The 14972-nt window shown below is 44.0% G+C and overlaps 1 protein-coding gene across 3 annotated transcripts in view; it reads right to left on the reverse strand.

Annotated features, from left to right (window-relative positions):
• Window positions 1-10544, reverse strand: part of SNX4 (sorting nexin 4) — a 30532-nt gene extending 19988 nt beyond the window's left edge. Inside the window, exons 1-5 of one of the 3 annotated variants that reach the window (XM_004942954.5) lie at window positions 10161-10544; window positions 9099-9214; window positions 2105-2243; window positions 1879-2028; window positions 915-962 (exon numbers count right to left, since the gene is read on the reverse strand). In XM_004942954.5, the coding sequence (XP_004943011.3) occupies window positions 915-962; window positions 1879-2028; window positions 2105-2243; window positions 9099-9214; window positions 10161-10514 (807 nt within the window). In that variant the 5' untranslated portion in view covers window positions 10515-10544. Of the gene's footprint in view, window positions 1-914; window positions 963-1878; window positions 2029-2104; window positions 2244-9098; window positions 9215-9379; window positions 9516-9581 lie in introns of those variants that run through there. The other 2 variants (XM_040703642.2, XM_046943767.1) reach the window with 2 other exon arrangements.
• Window positions 10545-14972: the final 4428 nt, after the last annotated feature.

The following is a 14972-nucleotide window of genomic DNA, read 5'->3' on the forward strand; positions in this document are numbered from 1 at the left end:
AAAATGGGACGCAGCTCATCTTTCATTAGATTTACAATGTGTTTTCAAGCATGCAAGTATTCTCAGCACTCTGCAGAAAGTTTTCTTTCCCTTCCTCCCAGAGTGTGCACTCCTGAACATATACTGTCAGTACAAACTTTCTGAACTCGTTTGAAAGTTTGAGCTTGTAGCCGAAATAAAGGTCTATGGACTAGGAAAACAGCATTGTTGCACTATGAATACTAGCAAAACACGAGCCCTACCATGAAAGGAGAAAGTTATTGTCACAAAGTACCAGTAACAAAGTTCCTTGGGCACTGAGGTTAAGAGCACCAGTAATTTTCTTCAGCTCTCATTATTCAAAAAATAGAGCTGTGATTTCATGATTTGATCACATTACAATGAACAAAAGCTCAGCATTTGTCCCCACACAGTAACTTTTCCAGGCTGAGCCCAGCAATCTGTTAGCTTCCCACAGATTCACATCCTGTCCAGCATCAGCTCACTGATATCAATGTGGATAGCCCTACTATAAGACACGTTTCTGTTAAACAGGTAAGGGGCACCAAATTCACCTGTCTTAGTCCTTTTTAGTAAAGTTCTACAATTCAGACTCCTCTGCTTGCATCAACATACAAAAGCACTGCAATTATCTCAAGTTCATTAGTTGAAAGCTTGTAAAGATGACAGCTCCCACTACTAGCAGAATTACAAGGCTGAGCACTGAGCATCAGTAAGTTTTAAACTTCCTACAGAACCTGACAACTGAACACTTACCTATTACATGCTATGAACACGACCTTTGTCTTGTAGTTAAAAAGTATTAAGCTATGCATTTAACTCATTTTAACATCGAAGTCCTTCATAGCTAGTTGAAAACGTGCATACCGAAGTGCGTGTAGCCCAGTTACAAGCTAGACATTTACAATAATTACCTTTAACTGAAATCCAGTCTCATTCACCATTTCTTTCCATCCACCTTCCTAAAAATACAGAAAAAGAAGGTACTGTTACAATGATTAAAGAGTGCCACAGCTTTCTCAAGTCCCTGTACCATAACTATCTCAAAGCTGACAGAAGAGTCCTCAGAAAGCTTGAGTCCTGTCTCAGCCACCCTCCCCACCTAACTTCAAGAATGAGTTAATAACATACTGTTACGTTCTGCTTACATGCTAAGCTCTGCCTCAAAACCTTAAGGGAGAGCACATACCAAGAACATACAGGCAATGACTGATGTCGTCTGTTCACCACGTACACACAGTCCTCTTGTTCACATGTAATGGTTGTTCCATCACCACTTCCATGTTGCTACCCATTCAGGTTCGTTTGCACAATTAGCTGTGCTAGTGCAGACATACCTACTCAGGCTGCTATTTGGGAATCTCTGATCAAAACACAGAACAAAGACACTCCTAAATCTGCAAACTGCGGAATGCAATGCTTTGGCTAACAATCAGATTACAACTGTCGGGATTACACAGGAATGGATCACAGTTCAAAGTGCAAAGCCAAAGAAGCTTCCAAAAAGCAAATTGGAAGCTAGTACTTTCTCTGCTGGCAGACACATATGATGCTATTTCAGGTTTAGTTCTAGAAAAGCTTTCCCAACCAACACACGTTAACTCGTCAGTATGATGCTCTAAAGGGGTGGGAATTCTCTCTTAGGTGCCTCCTAACTAGACTGGAATAAAGTCATAATGTCCATTTGAAAGCCAACTGTACAACTGCAACAGGTCGTTAAGATGCTTTTAGACATACAAGCCTTTTCCACCTTAAGTGTATTCATGCTGTCTATCCTTCCCCTAAACAGTGAACAAGCTCCAGATCAATGGAAGGAAAGAGAGGAAAAGAAATTATCACTAGAAATACATATTTAGGGAGCACATCATTTTACTATACCTGTGTCAAAAATGAATAAAAGATTTTGTCTTGGCAAAGAACAGGATGCGAAGCCACGCGTAACAAGAAGTTTTCCAAGCCAATTCTTCTTCTTTCCACAAAGTCTGGATCCATATTATCTGCTGATAGTTTATGCCAAACAAAGTCAGCCTATTTAAAAAGAAGAGTGTTAATGGCAAACAAATCAGAAGCAACATGAAGCAAGCTGCAGTCACACCTTCCTTACCCTTTTTTCTGGCAAAGGTGGAACAACAATATGTGGGTAAGTAACTAACAAATAATTCCTCAGTAATTCAAATTCACTGTAACGCCGCCACAGGGAGTCCACTGGGGAGCACTGTCCCTCATTCTGGGACTCAACAGCTCTGAAAAATAAAAGAATTCGAACATCAGTAAGCTACCATCAGCTCCACATAGCGAGGGTCCTAAAAATAGTTGCTCAGTAAAGATTAGTGCTATATGCCTACACATTTCATTTAAAAGAAAATAATTCTGCTATCTGCCTGATAGCACTTCTGCACGTGCCAAAAACATGGGAGAAGTCAATGAATTTTCATCACACTGCAGGCAAACAGGTAGGTCACAGTCTAGTTATGTAAGTGGCTTAGCTCACATCACTATAGAACTAGATATATTTGTCTTGGAACAGCGTTAGGCTTCAAGCCAACACCATTTCATGAGCAGCTGAAGGAAACAAAGTATTACAAGAAAGAATTTACTATTTGTTGGGAGTGTCTTCGCTTACAAAGACAAAAGTTGCATCAATTCAATAGCCAGAGGAGTTAAAAACTATAATTTAGACATAAAAAAAAAAGGTTTTTTTTTCCTGTTTTGAGAAATGTAACATTTCAAGTCACGTCCAATCTTTTGTTTGAAGTAGTATCCTTTCATAAGTAAGGACTAAGGATGTATAGTCTAATAAGCTAGGTCAGGATAAGGTGAGCAGGTACAAAAATTGATGTCTCTGAACATTTTGTTGAACACTTAAAGCCAACAACATCTAGCAGGGGATTAAAGGATTGCATGTGACTATAAAAGGAGAAATGGAATCTTACGGGATTGAAAAGTTACATAAAAACATTTTTAAAAAGTCTTCATACAAGACATTTAAAGCAACACAAACTCTTTGCAATATCATAAAATAAGCATCGGGATGATAACACTTCTTGGCAGTTAGCACATGCCAGAATAAACAGAGAGACTTCAGACACAGCTCTTAACAGAAACCAGCGATGTCTATGTCTACCTCAGCTCTTACATTAGGTGACTACTTAATGTACAAGCCCTGGAAGAAACCTGCATGGAACAATATTAACTCTACTATGAGATTATGACAGATTATATGAAGCTGGAAGGGACTCTACAAGTCTGTAGTCCAACTCTTGCTCAAAACAGGTTGTTTGGAGTCATTTCCAGTTGGGTTTGAGCAGCTCCAAGTGCAGCAACTCTACAGCCAGACTAACGCCCTTAAAGAAGTTTTTTTCCCAGGTTTAAATAGAATTTCCTGCATTTGAATTTGTGGCCACAGCTTCTCATTCACGCTATGCAGTTCTTGAACTCTGGCTTCCAAACACAGCCAGCACACTGCTGACAGCCACCAAGTCACACTGCAAATACCCTACAGTACGTCTGTAGGAAGAACTTCCTTACCACAGAGTGTTTGGACCTTAAGTTGTAAGTGCAAGCACAGCACTTTGGAAAGCGAAGGCTTAGCGCTGGGCCGACAGGCTGTGCAGCACTCCTCCCTACTGGAACACTGCACAGGTTAAGTATTTCCAAAACTCTCTGGCTTACTGTGAAGTGGTTATTTAGCAACTGTACTGTCACTGAGCTGGAGGCAGATCTTAACAGAAAAGGAATTAAGTTACCGTGCCTCAGATTAGTTGCTTGGCTGCAAGCTGAAGGCACAAACCTGACATTCCTAGAGAAGAAACTACCAGTAGGATCCGGTAAATAATTTGACCATTCGAGACACAAGTACTTAAGAATCAGGGATCCTTCTCACCTCCCACTTCTGCAGCCATTGCTCAGTTGCTCTGGCTTGCAACACGGGTTTCAAGAGCACTACTTCTGCATGGATTATCTCTGACGCCTAAGCAAGGCTGCCCCCATCAACACCCCATAGGATTACGTGGATGCTAAGGACACACTGCACAAACTAACACGATGAAAATAAAGCTGCAGGCCAGGACAACAGGGGTCACTCACACTGGCAGACAGAGGTGCTGCTCTGTTCAGCCTAAAACCCAACCAACTCCCAAGTCAATGCAAGCCTGATCTAACACTTGTCACTTCCTCAATAACACTGTGCGTCCACACAGCATCAAGGAGGTCAGCTCAGAGAAGACTGAAATGGAAATTACTTTTCTTGAAAGTATCTGGTACAGACACTCCAACAGCATTCTCAAATACACTTATTTAGAAATGTAATTTCATAAGACATGAAAAAGAACTACCCAGATTTTTATTAGTACGCGTTTGCAATTGGCCTCCATACAGCTCTCTCATTTCAAATACAAGTGCAACATACGTAAGAAGTGTAAAGTCCAGTAACTCGTTTTCCATAACTGACCTGTCTTAACTCATCCAGCTCTGCCTCACCGTACCTCCTCAATCACTTTTGCCAAGCCAGCTTTACAGCCTTAAAGCTGTATTTTTCTTAAAGCTTCCCATTCCTGCATTTGAGTCATACTATCATTGATTTTAACATAAGTGTGGAAAAAAAACTAAAACTGTGCTCTGCTACAAATAAGAGAAAACAAATGGAAATCAAGAAGAATCTATTCATAAGTTTGAAAGCAACTTCATAGATAAAGGTATGTTTGATGGAAAGCACATGCTCTGCATCCATAGTGTGGATTATACGTTGGAAGAGAACACACTTACATTGCAGGTCCCCATCCTGCAAATACATCAGTAGGACCATCGTGTATTTTAATAGTGCAGCAGTCCATTTATCATTTGCAGTGGTTCAGGTCAACACACCATTAGTAAACTGTCACTGTGAGAGAAGTGGCCTTCTGACAAGACAATGTTCCAGCACAAATTATGTCTTTAATGCTTCGTGACCGTTTTGCATAGATAATTATGAACTAGAAGCCACAAGGACAGACCATTTTGAGCCTCAACTGTGCTTTCAGAGTGCCTGCTCTATCAGCTTTGTACTTGCCAGAATTAACAAGACGACACCAGGCAGACCCTGGAACCCTGCTCCAGAAAGGAAGTGGAAATCCACAAAGGTACTCGTTACACTTAACACATTCATTACCATCTCATTTTTTAGACCACGTTACGAACTCTACCATTAAGTGCAAGTACTGCACACCAGTTTCAATTAAGATTATAATCACTTGTTGACATTCTGTCAAACTTCTCAATTTGTTTTGGTTTTAAAAACATAATATAATACTTGTATGGTCTGCACGCAGGAAAACCATATGTTCCCTCTCTAAGTACAATTTTAACAATGCACGTTATTCATTGAATGAGCCTGCAGAAAAAAAGAGATAAAATTGAAACCTCCAGCTTTTACACTCGTAACTGATGTTATCATAACCAATTAGAAGACTACATTACTCCAAAAGCCACGTTCATTTGCCTTAATTCAAAGCGCCGACGTGAAAACTTTAGTCCACCTAATTAACCTCTCCCCATTTAAAACTAATTATCTGAAATGAGCCATTAAACAATTCTTCATGTAATAAAAAGAGGAACGGCTGCAAAACATTAGAGAATGGAACGTATTGGTGTATTTCATTATGAAGATAATCACCCCTCCAACTGCAGAGGCAGTGCATTTGCTTTCAGCCCCCAATCTCCCCATGTCCCAGGAGCAGCACGTGCACTCCCCTGCAGCAGTCAAGGTTCACCCTCTACGTACAGGAACATCAGTTAAGAAGGCTGGGAAGCTTTGTCCATTAGCTGTCTAGAAACAGTCTACATATTTAAGCCTCTCGATAAACAGAAAAATGATTGCTATAGATCAGCTCCATACTCTGCAGGTTGCCTCAAGTTACCAGGCAAGCTGTAAGACAGAGAGGCAGTTCTCTTGTCAGAAGGCATCACCTCACTGTGAAAATCATGAGCTAAACAGCATGCTGTATTTAACTAAAATACACACCTACTAGGCAGGTTAATGATTCATTATATCAACTGAGTAAAAATCAGCTGGACGGTCAGTTTTCAGCTCTCCCATCCTTCTCCATCTAATGACTGTACCCTGCTTAAAGCTCAAGCTGAATTGAGATTCCCTCCCGGTTTTCCTGATACACCTTTTGGGAAGGTCAGCAACTCTCCTTGACCGACAAGGACTGAAAAAAAACTGTATTTTTGCTATTGTATCAGGAGCCATTATACCCCTTTGGGCATTTGTTCCATGCTCCCCCTAGGAAACACATGCTGGGCTCTCAGCCTCACCCAACACAGAACAGGAGATTTTGAGAAAGGAACTCAAAGAAAGCGCCACAGAGGATAAATCCTTGAAGTCCTACAGTGCAGCACTGATAGCACTGAACTCTGATCTAGCCGGCTGCAGATTTCCAAGCCCATTCCTCCCACAGAGCAGTTTTTGTGTAGTCAGTACTGGGCTGCAAGAAGTTGTGCTCATTACTGGGACCACGAGGACGAGGTTAGAGATGTAAATGCCAGCAGGGACAGAAGCGGAGTTAGCTTAATGGAAGTGCTCTGGTACTACAGTAGAGATTGTTTACTTTAAAGGATAACAGGAAAGAAAGGCATCCCCGTATGGACTATAATTAAAATGAACTGCACTTCAACGCAGAGCATTTAGAGGTGCTCTGTATCCTGGTTAATTCCCAAAAAAAACAAAAAAAAAAAGTAAAAGACCAGGAGTCAAATTCTGAGTTTTATACCATCTCTGTTCTTCTGAGTTTTATACCATCTCTGTTCTTCTGGTTACAAGAAGAATCTGGTATGAGACACAGATGCCTGAATTTCCAATAAGCAAGCAATTGTGAATATATGAGGCTCTGGATATTTGCCTCTTCCCTTATAGGAAGCAACTGACATGCTGAGCACCCACACCGCAAGGAAGAGCATTTATCTTATCGTTAAGATGTGTATTCTCCTTAATGCCATCTTGCACAAAGAGGTGGAAGCGTTCATCTGTTCTCCCAGGGAGAGTGTAAGAACTGAGTTATTTTTAAGCAACCGTGCAGTTTAACAGAAGCTGTGAAACAAAGTGACTTCAAGACTAATTGAACGGAAACAGCTCACCACAAAAATCCACCAAGCTAATGCAGAAAGGTGTAAACCAACACTGGAGGAGATGCTTTCAGGAAGCATGACCCTTGGAATTGGCTGAGGCTCTGTGGTCTGCAGCAGGGAAGTTTGTTTTGTCTCAGTAGAAAAAAAATAGATATCTATACTGAGGTGTAATATCACTTACCAAAAAAATAAAAAAGCAAATGGAAGCGTGAGAATGCCAATAAATCCTCTCACTTTGAAAAGAAAAATAAAGCAACATCATTACTTACATTCTGTAAGAAGTTTTATCAGAGCCAGTGAAACTAATGTGTTAAAAGTTTAGGTACTCAGCTCCTGTTCTATAATAAATGGATGGTGACTGTAATTGCATCCACCTCGTGCCTCTTATTCAGCAAGCTGCACACAGCTCTTCAATTCAAGCTGAAATTAAATCCTAGATAGCAGTACCAGCGGAACCCCAGTTCACATAAATGTAATGCAACTATTATTAAGTGGTCTTCCTTTTATATTACTATAAACTGAGTTTTATTCCTTGGCTACAAAATATCCTATTACCCACAGACAAATTGCTGTGAAGCCCACCTACAGCTACAGGCACAGCAGGAAGCACAGTTAATAGCCAGCAATTATATTTATGCAAGAAATTTTGCCTTCTCAGCAAAAGGAATAGAGAACCTACTTTATTAGAGATGTGACAAACCCACATTTTCAATAGTTCTGCAACAAACATGTAATTGGTCTCGGTATCTGCTGACCACAGAACGAAATAAATCTTAATGAAAGAAGGCAATCTGGGCAGCAAAACAGTTTTGCCAATAAGAAAGAACCACTGGGAAAGACCGGTGGGGGTGAGCTCAACGTAGGGATGATCGAGAAAAGAGATGCAGTCAGCTTATTGTGGGGCTGCACAGAGATGCCCCCAGAGCATCCTCCGCATCACAGCTATACACCAATTTCCTTTTCCTCTCACTGAGAAACACTGAGAATTACTCGTGTGACTGGTGTATCACTTCACCAGTTAAGCAAATGAAGCATACTTTTAACCAGCAACTGGAGGACTCGTGTTAGCACTGCATTTTGCACGGGCTGGAGAGTTCGAAAACGTAACTGCTTTGTTTCAGAGGGTTTTATCAGTACAGCTCATCGCTCCTGAGGCAAGGCCCAAGGGTTAGAACTGTTAACGTGGGGAAACTGGAGACAAAACTCCTAATAAAGTCTAATTTTGAAATCCTTGCTTCAGCTGAGTAACATGACCCCACATAACAGGAGTCATCTGTGACTGGGAAGGAGCCCGAAGTAAAACATTTTAAGCCTTTGTTTGCTACTCAGTACTTCAAATTGAGAGCTGCACTTGTGATACCAACTGCGTGAGACATACCCACGTTACTAACCTTACCAATAGGAGAAGACTAAAAGCAGTGAGTTCTGCAGTGAAAGTTCAAGCTAACACACAGGAAGGAAACAGTTAATTAACCCTTACCCTAGAACACTTACCAGGAGTTCTGCTCGATCCGATCACACTTCAAACACGAGTGGAGCCATAAATTTTGACCACATGACCTAAGTCAAGAGACTCCTTCATTTCCTTGTGATCCCAGACAAGTCCAACCATTACTTCAGACCACAAAGCACAACTTCTCCCACACGCAAGCTGCACATACAACACTATATACGCTCATACAAATTTATCCAGGCCATGCAGTTGTTGACACCACGTTAAAGCAATATCTTTCAAGCACACGTTTTTCCATCTACCTTCAAATGAAGAATTACAGTGCACAGTTAGGCAAGACCAGCATTAATACTCAACTGGAGATCAGATGGCAAGTTTTTGCAGGAAAAGATCCTCCAGAGTATGTTGTTATCACTTAACAAATCATAAACCAACTAAATCCTCTCAGCAACTGTTCCTGAATGTTTTCACGGGGGAGGGAGGGGAAGCCTGTTTGGAATGGCACATCCGAGCCTACTGAGAGCGAGTTCTCATCACCCACCTTGTCTCAATGAGGTAAGCAGTATATGTTTCTTGCATGTTCATGGCATTTCTCCCAGTCCGCTTCTCTGCTTCTGAAACGGTGATTTCCATTTTTTTTGCTAAACAGTCTTCCATCTTTTCAGAGGAGGAAAATAAAGATTCATGTAATATTCACCGCACAAAGCAAAGGCTACCAACCCTACTTCCCCTTTGATCACCACCACTATAGGATAAATCTTCTAGCAGTGTTTCATTCTCCCCCCGTTTGCAAATCTGGCACATAACACGACAAGAGAGAACCTGCTTTCAGGGGAAGAAAAAGACAACAAGCAGATAGCTTCAGAAACCAGAAGTTATCAAAAGCTGGGAAGAGAACAAACATTTCCCCTGCGCATAACAGAGTAACTCCCAAGGAAGAAAAAAGAAAACTAACAGTATCAACACTGCCCCGTACTTCCTAACTTATCAGCCCCTACTACCAACACATTCCTCCTCCAAGCACCTGAGGCACAGCACTACTCCCCTCTTATGGGAAGGAGGGCACGCACTGAGCGAGGTTTCAGTGTTTTGTTTTTAACTCTTGTGCGAGGAGGATCCTTCTCTCACAGCCAGGCAGAAAGCAGTAAGGACGACATAAACACCCCAGAAAGGCTGAGCTCCGGGAACCTCTCACTGAATCCAGCAGGGAAGAGGGGTTTATTTCAGAAACTCCGAGTGTGTGCGTGGAGGGAGGGGGGCAACCTGATAACCGTAATTAATATGTTTCACTTATCATCACCATCCGGCGCTACGGCCGCGGGCGAACAGCGCGCAGCGCTCAAACACCAGCCTGGGAGGAGGGGACCCTGCGTTCCGGGAGCGGACAGCCCCGAGCCGGCAGACGCAGGGCCGCTCCCAGCTGCAGCCCCTTCCCGCAGCGCAAGGCTCCCGGACGCCCCGCGCCCCTCCCCGCTCCAGCGGCGCCACGTCCGGGCGGCGCAGCTCAGGAAAGCCCGGCGCTCGGCTCCCGCGAACAGGCCGCGCCCAGGCCGGCTGTCCGGCGGCGGTGGGACGGGCCGCCCCGCCAACCCCCGCACCTCACCGTGGCTGCCGGCTGCTCCGGGAGCGGGAGGTCGCTGGCGGGCACGGCGCCGTCCTCCTCCGGGCGGCTCTCGCTCGGTTCGGCCTCAGCGCTCTCCATGGCGATAAGGGGCTCGGCTCCTCGCTGCGCGCAGGCGCTGAGGCCGCTCCGGCAGGCACACCGGGCCCGGCCGCAAGGCACGGGGCGTGGGGCGCCTGGCAGCCCGGCCTGCTCCGGGCACGGCGGTCCGTCCGGCGTAAGATGCTGGCTTCCTGCCCCCGCTTCGCGACTGTTTGCTAATGTCACCTCCGGAGCGTCCATCCGGCCGGGCACCGCGTCCCTGAGGGGTTTCTGATCCACCCCCCTTGTTTCCATGCTCTTCCATTGCGGAACAGCTGCCTCTTTGCTTTACAAAGTCCCTTTCACTGGGTACTAACTTTCCCGCAAGATGTTTGTTATCTGGCAGCTCACTGTTTTCTTTTTAGAGCTCACCAGCCCGTTATTTCTCCACTCTTGCTCCTATATGTCACTCCTTTACAGGCACCAAAGGACTCTGTAGTGATGTGCTCACTCTTGCTCTCACCTCTGCCCCATGTTCTGCCCCATGTTCTACCCTGTTGGTGGGAGATTCTTGGCATCCTCCTCCCTCCCCGTTGTGCCTGCCACCACAGAAGGAAGCGCCATCACTCAAGAGATACCTGAGCGGTTACAGTCCCCACAGTTCATCTCTTGGGAAGCTTCTGCTGTTATTTAATAAAAGCTTCAGCTACCTCCTTCCTTCTCATTCAGCAGGAGCAAACACTTTCTCTGCCTTTCCATCCTTTTGGAGGGATGTTCAGCAGCTCTGGCACTAAGATCCTCCCAACCATCAGCGTGAAAGTGTTCCTGGTGCAAATACATGCATGTTGTGTTGTGTGCAATGGACCCACTCCTCTGTTACTGCAGCCCTTGTGTTTACTGCCTCGCAAAGCTGCAGTGCCACACAGTCTTTATCTAGCTGCCAAACTGAAGGAAGAAGTTTCTCCAGTTGTGCCTTTCTCAAACTCAGCTTAAGGCCAGCTTAGGGAACAGAAGAGCTGATGGTACAGGTTTCATTGCTTTGCTTTCTTCTGCTTTGAGTAGGAAGTATTTTTTTTAGTAACGACCAGAGCTGAATTTGCATACATTTTTCATCCCCAAATTAATCTTTCTCTTTCAACAACAATTAAAATAAATCACAAAATCCCCTTTGAAGACCCCACGAATGAATATTTGGCGTCTGGTTTCTATTCTGTTGTCTTCAATGTTTATTCAACGTTTTCCTCAGATTGTTTGAACTGATACCTCAGTCCGTCCTTTCCCACCCCTCCACCACTGGGGCTGGATGGAGTTTCCCAAGCTTTTCCACCAAAGAACTTAAGGGTTTTTTTTTTTAACAAATATGTGAACTGTGATCTGTCCTTTCGATTGATTGATTTAGGATTTGTTTTCTAAACCCAAAGTCCAGTTTAGATGTGAGAGCGTGATTGTACATTGTAAGACAGAGCCTGTTTTCCATTAGGATATGGTCTTTTTATGTTTACTCAAGATGTACATTAAGATACATACCTTGTATCAATTACACTCACATTTGCAGGATGTGCATACTGAAATTTTTCAGATCCCTATCAGCGATGTAATGGAAATATTTATGTGGGGCTCATACAGGACATCATACTTTGTGTTAAATAGTTCTATTATGGAAACAACGTTATCAATAAAGTACAGTAATATTTTGCAGTTATAACATCCAGTCGTTTGGAAAACAATTTTCAGCTTTGATTTTTTTTTATTATTCCTAAAAAGTAGAGGCATGGCATAGTATGGATGTGGAGAAAAATGAATACACTGTGTATGCTGGAGAGGGATGATGACAGGAGTGTCCAAACCAAGATGACAAACATGGGCAGCCCTCACAGACAGTACAGCCTGGGAGCATCAGAGGGAAGTATGAGGTACCCTTCTGATGAACAACCACTGTGCAACGAGGAGCTTTGATAATCACCAAAGGCACCACAGCCACACAGGGTGCTCCTCCTGAGCCACATTTCCCATGAGAGCAGCCGGCAAAGTGGGCTGTCTTCTCTTACAGGTAAACCAAGGCAGTGTGAAAGGTCTCTCCATCCAGGTGATGGACACACCTGCAAATGTGACTCAGCAGTCAAGAACGTCTGTCTCCAGGTCTAACCAGCAGATCACACCACTTTTTCTATGAACTAACCAAAAGGCTGAGTGTTAGTCAGATTTTGTAACAGCATCCATGCTGGAAGTAAGTATTTTCACTGCAGCAACATGGCAGGGCACCCAAACCTTTGCTTTGGGCGAAGTATTGATGCTTCCCCCTAGCCTGACACAGCTACGTGTGCTGTCAGGCTCTCTTTGGTCCCCCTCCTCTCAGAAGGTGAGTATGACTTCCTGCAGGTTACTCTAACCATGGCACTGTCCCATGAGGCAACGCATCCCTTGTTTTCCAACCATAACAAGGCAAGCTGTACTTGGCTTCCTACCTTCAAGCTCCTTCAGCCTCTGAAGCTGACACTGGAGAGACAGATTTTCTCAAAAACAATCTTTTCCAGTCAAAGCACCACTGACTTCCTTAACAGAGAGAAAAGAACATCTCAGGCTCACCAAACACACTTGCTCTTTTTTTGCAAGTTTCGCCTTCTCTAAGCCACTTACCCATGGCACCATATGGGGAGATGCAGACTGCCTCATTGCCCTCCTCTCAGCTGTTCCTGACTCACAGCATGGTCCCTGGCAAACAGAGAGCCTACCTCTTTCTAGCTTCTATTATTTTTAATCCTGCTCTTACTCTGAATCCTGCTTTTTGCCCTCGAATGGGGAGGTGTTCCGTCCCTTATCTGAAGCCTCAGGACTCAGTCTCAGCATCACTACTGATAACTACAAAAATCAACAGATTAAAAAAGAACTAAGCAAATGCAACAGATATTAGTCCAGTCACATAACATGCAAGCAATTGGGCGGGTCAAGGGAAGACCTACTGATGCAGAAGAAAACCCAGCATCTTTTGCTGTAGTCAGACATTAAAACCAATGCCCTGCTACGTCCTCTGGGTTCCAGAAGGCATGGAGAGAAGCTCAGTTTTTTTGGCTTCACCTTGTGTTAGCACTGTCCAATGCGATATACGCCTGCATCATGGATTATGGCTATGTGGTTCCTTCTTCCCTTTCTCACTCTTCACATTCCTTGTCAAATTAATATCTTTGGCCCTGGGAACAAGAAGTTTGGCTCAACTGGTCCCAGCAAAGTTCATCTTGATGGTGCCCTGCACAGGGGTGTTTAGTGCCCGTGCTGGGAGCTTCAGACCCATTGATGGGATGCAGATTCCTGCCTCCCGCAGTGGAAACTCAGGCTCTTCTGTTTCAGGTGGCCAAAATTTTGTTTTAATTTTCTGGTAAATATCTTCCAGCTCCTAAATGAGAACTTAAGGAAAACTACTCCCAAAATGCAACTTAAAAATCACCCTGCAGAAATCTTATATTCCTCAGCTTAAATCCAACCTTCAGTAAGTCTTGAGTTAATGAGGCTGTCCAGGTCACTAACAGAGAAGCAGGAGAATTCACACGAAAGGGCATAAACAAGTCAACAATAAAAATAACCATTTATCTTTTCTTGCTCTGCAGTGTCTTACTCCAAAGGTCACCATGCTCTCTCACTGACGCAGAGTTCTATGATGTGAGTTTATGCGCTTCATGCTAAATTCCAGAGTCACCATCCCTGGAGGAGTTCAAGAACCATGGGGATGTGACACTGGGAGACATGGTTAGTGGGCATGGAGGGATGCATTGGGGTTGGACTTTGATGATCTTAGAGGTTTTTTCCAAACTTAATGATTCTATGATTCTTCAGGCTCAAGCCACAAATATTTCCCTGAGATTATTCTTCATAAAGGAAGAAACACCTTATAGGGTTCTGTTTGGCCCAGCAGCTGTCTGGCGTACACTGGGCACATGGAAAATTCCCTCCTGCACGTGGCTTGGGCACTTGGCTGCAGGGGAACTACACAGCATTCCTGCTGCCCTCCCAGCTTCTGCAGCTCAAAAAATAATATCCACCACTTCCCTTGCACTTGCACGTCCACAACGTAAGGCATGTTTTGTCCCCTGCTGGGGACCTTACCTCTCTCCAAGTTTTCCGGCATGGCAGTAGATTCTTCCTGAATTTAAAGAGGGCTCCCACTGGTCATGAATAATCCACAGCATTCACAGCAAAAGCCTTACCCAGCTTCCTCATTACATGCAGAAGAGCTCACGCTTGAAAATCCAGCTAGCAGCCCGAGTGCTCCGTGGGCATGTTGAAATGCTGCAAGAGAGCTGGCAACTGAAACTGCAATTTCAATATGCTGTTTAGAAAATAGAATCTTTCTCAAAGTTTACTAAACATTTGCTTGTCCTTATTCCCAAACAGCCATTCACCAGCTGTTGTAACTCAGTCCAATCCATCCCTTCTATGTTAATGCTACTTAGCATGTAGGAAGATGCCCAGCTTGATTTAAAGAACAGTAGGTGATCCAAACAATTCTGGACCTTTCTGGACTTGAGCCAGTGCCCTCCAGAACTAGGAATATGAGCAGGTTCCCTTCTGGACTCATTTTTCCAAATATCTGCTCTGCTTGCCCCAGGTGGTTTCTTCTCTTAGGGCATCCCTGTAGCTTCTGTTATCCCAGGAACAGAAGGCCATTTCTCCATGGGGCACAGGCTTGTGTCTGGGCACTCTGGAGCAAATGGGAGCAGAGCAAGCAGCTCTCTGCAGAGGTGTGCATCTATAGCCATGGCATAGGAGAGCCATCTCATC

Source organism: Gallus gallus, chromosome 7 (genome assembly GCF_016699485.2).
Source record: "Gallus gallus isolate bGalGal1 chromosome 7, bGalGal1.mat.broiler.GRCg7b, whole genome shotgun sequence".
In the NCBI taxonomy this organism is placed as follows: Eukaryota; Metazoa; Chordata; class Aves; order Galliformes; family Phasianidae; genus Gallus; species Gallus gallus.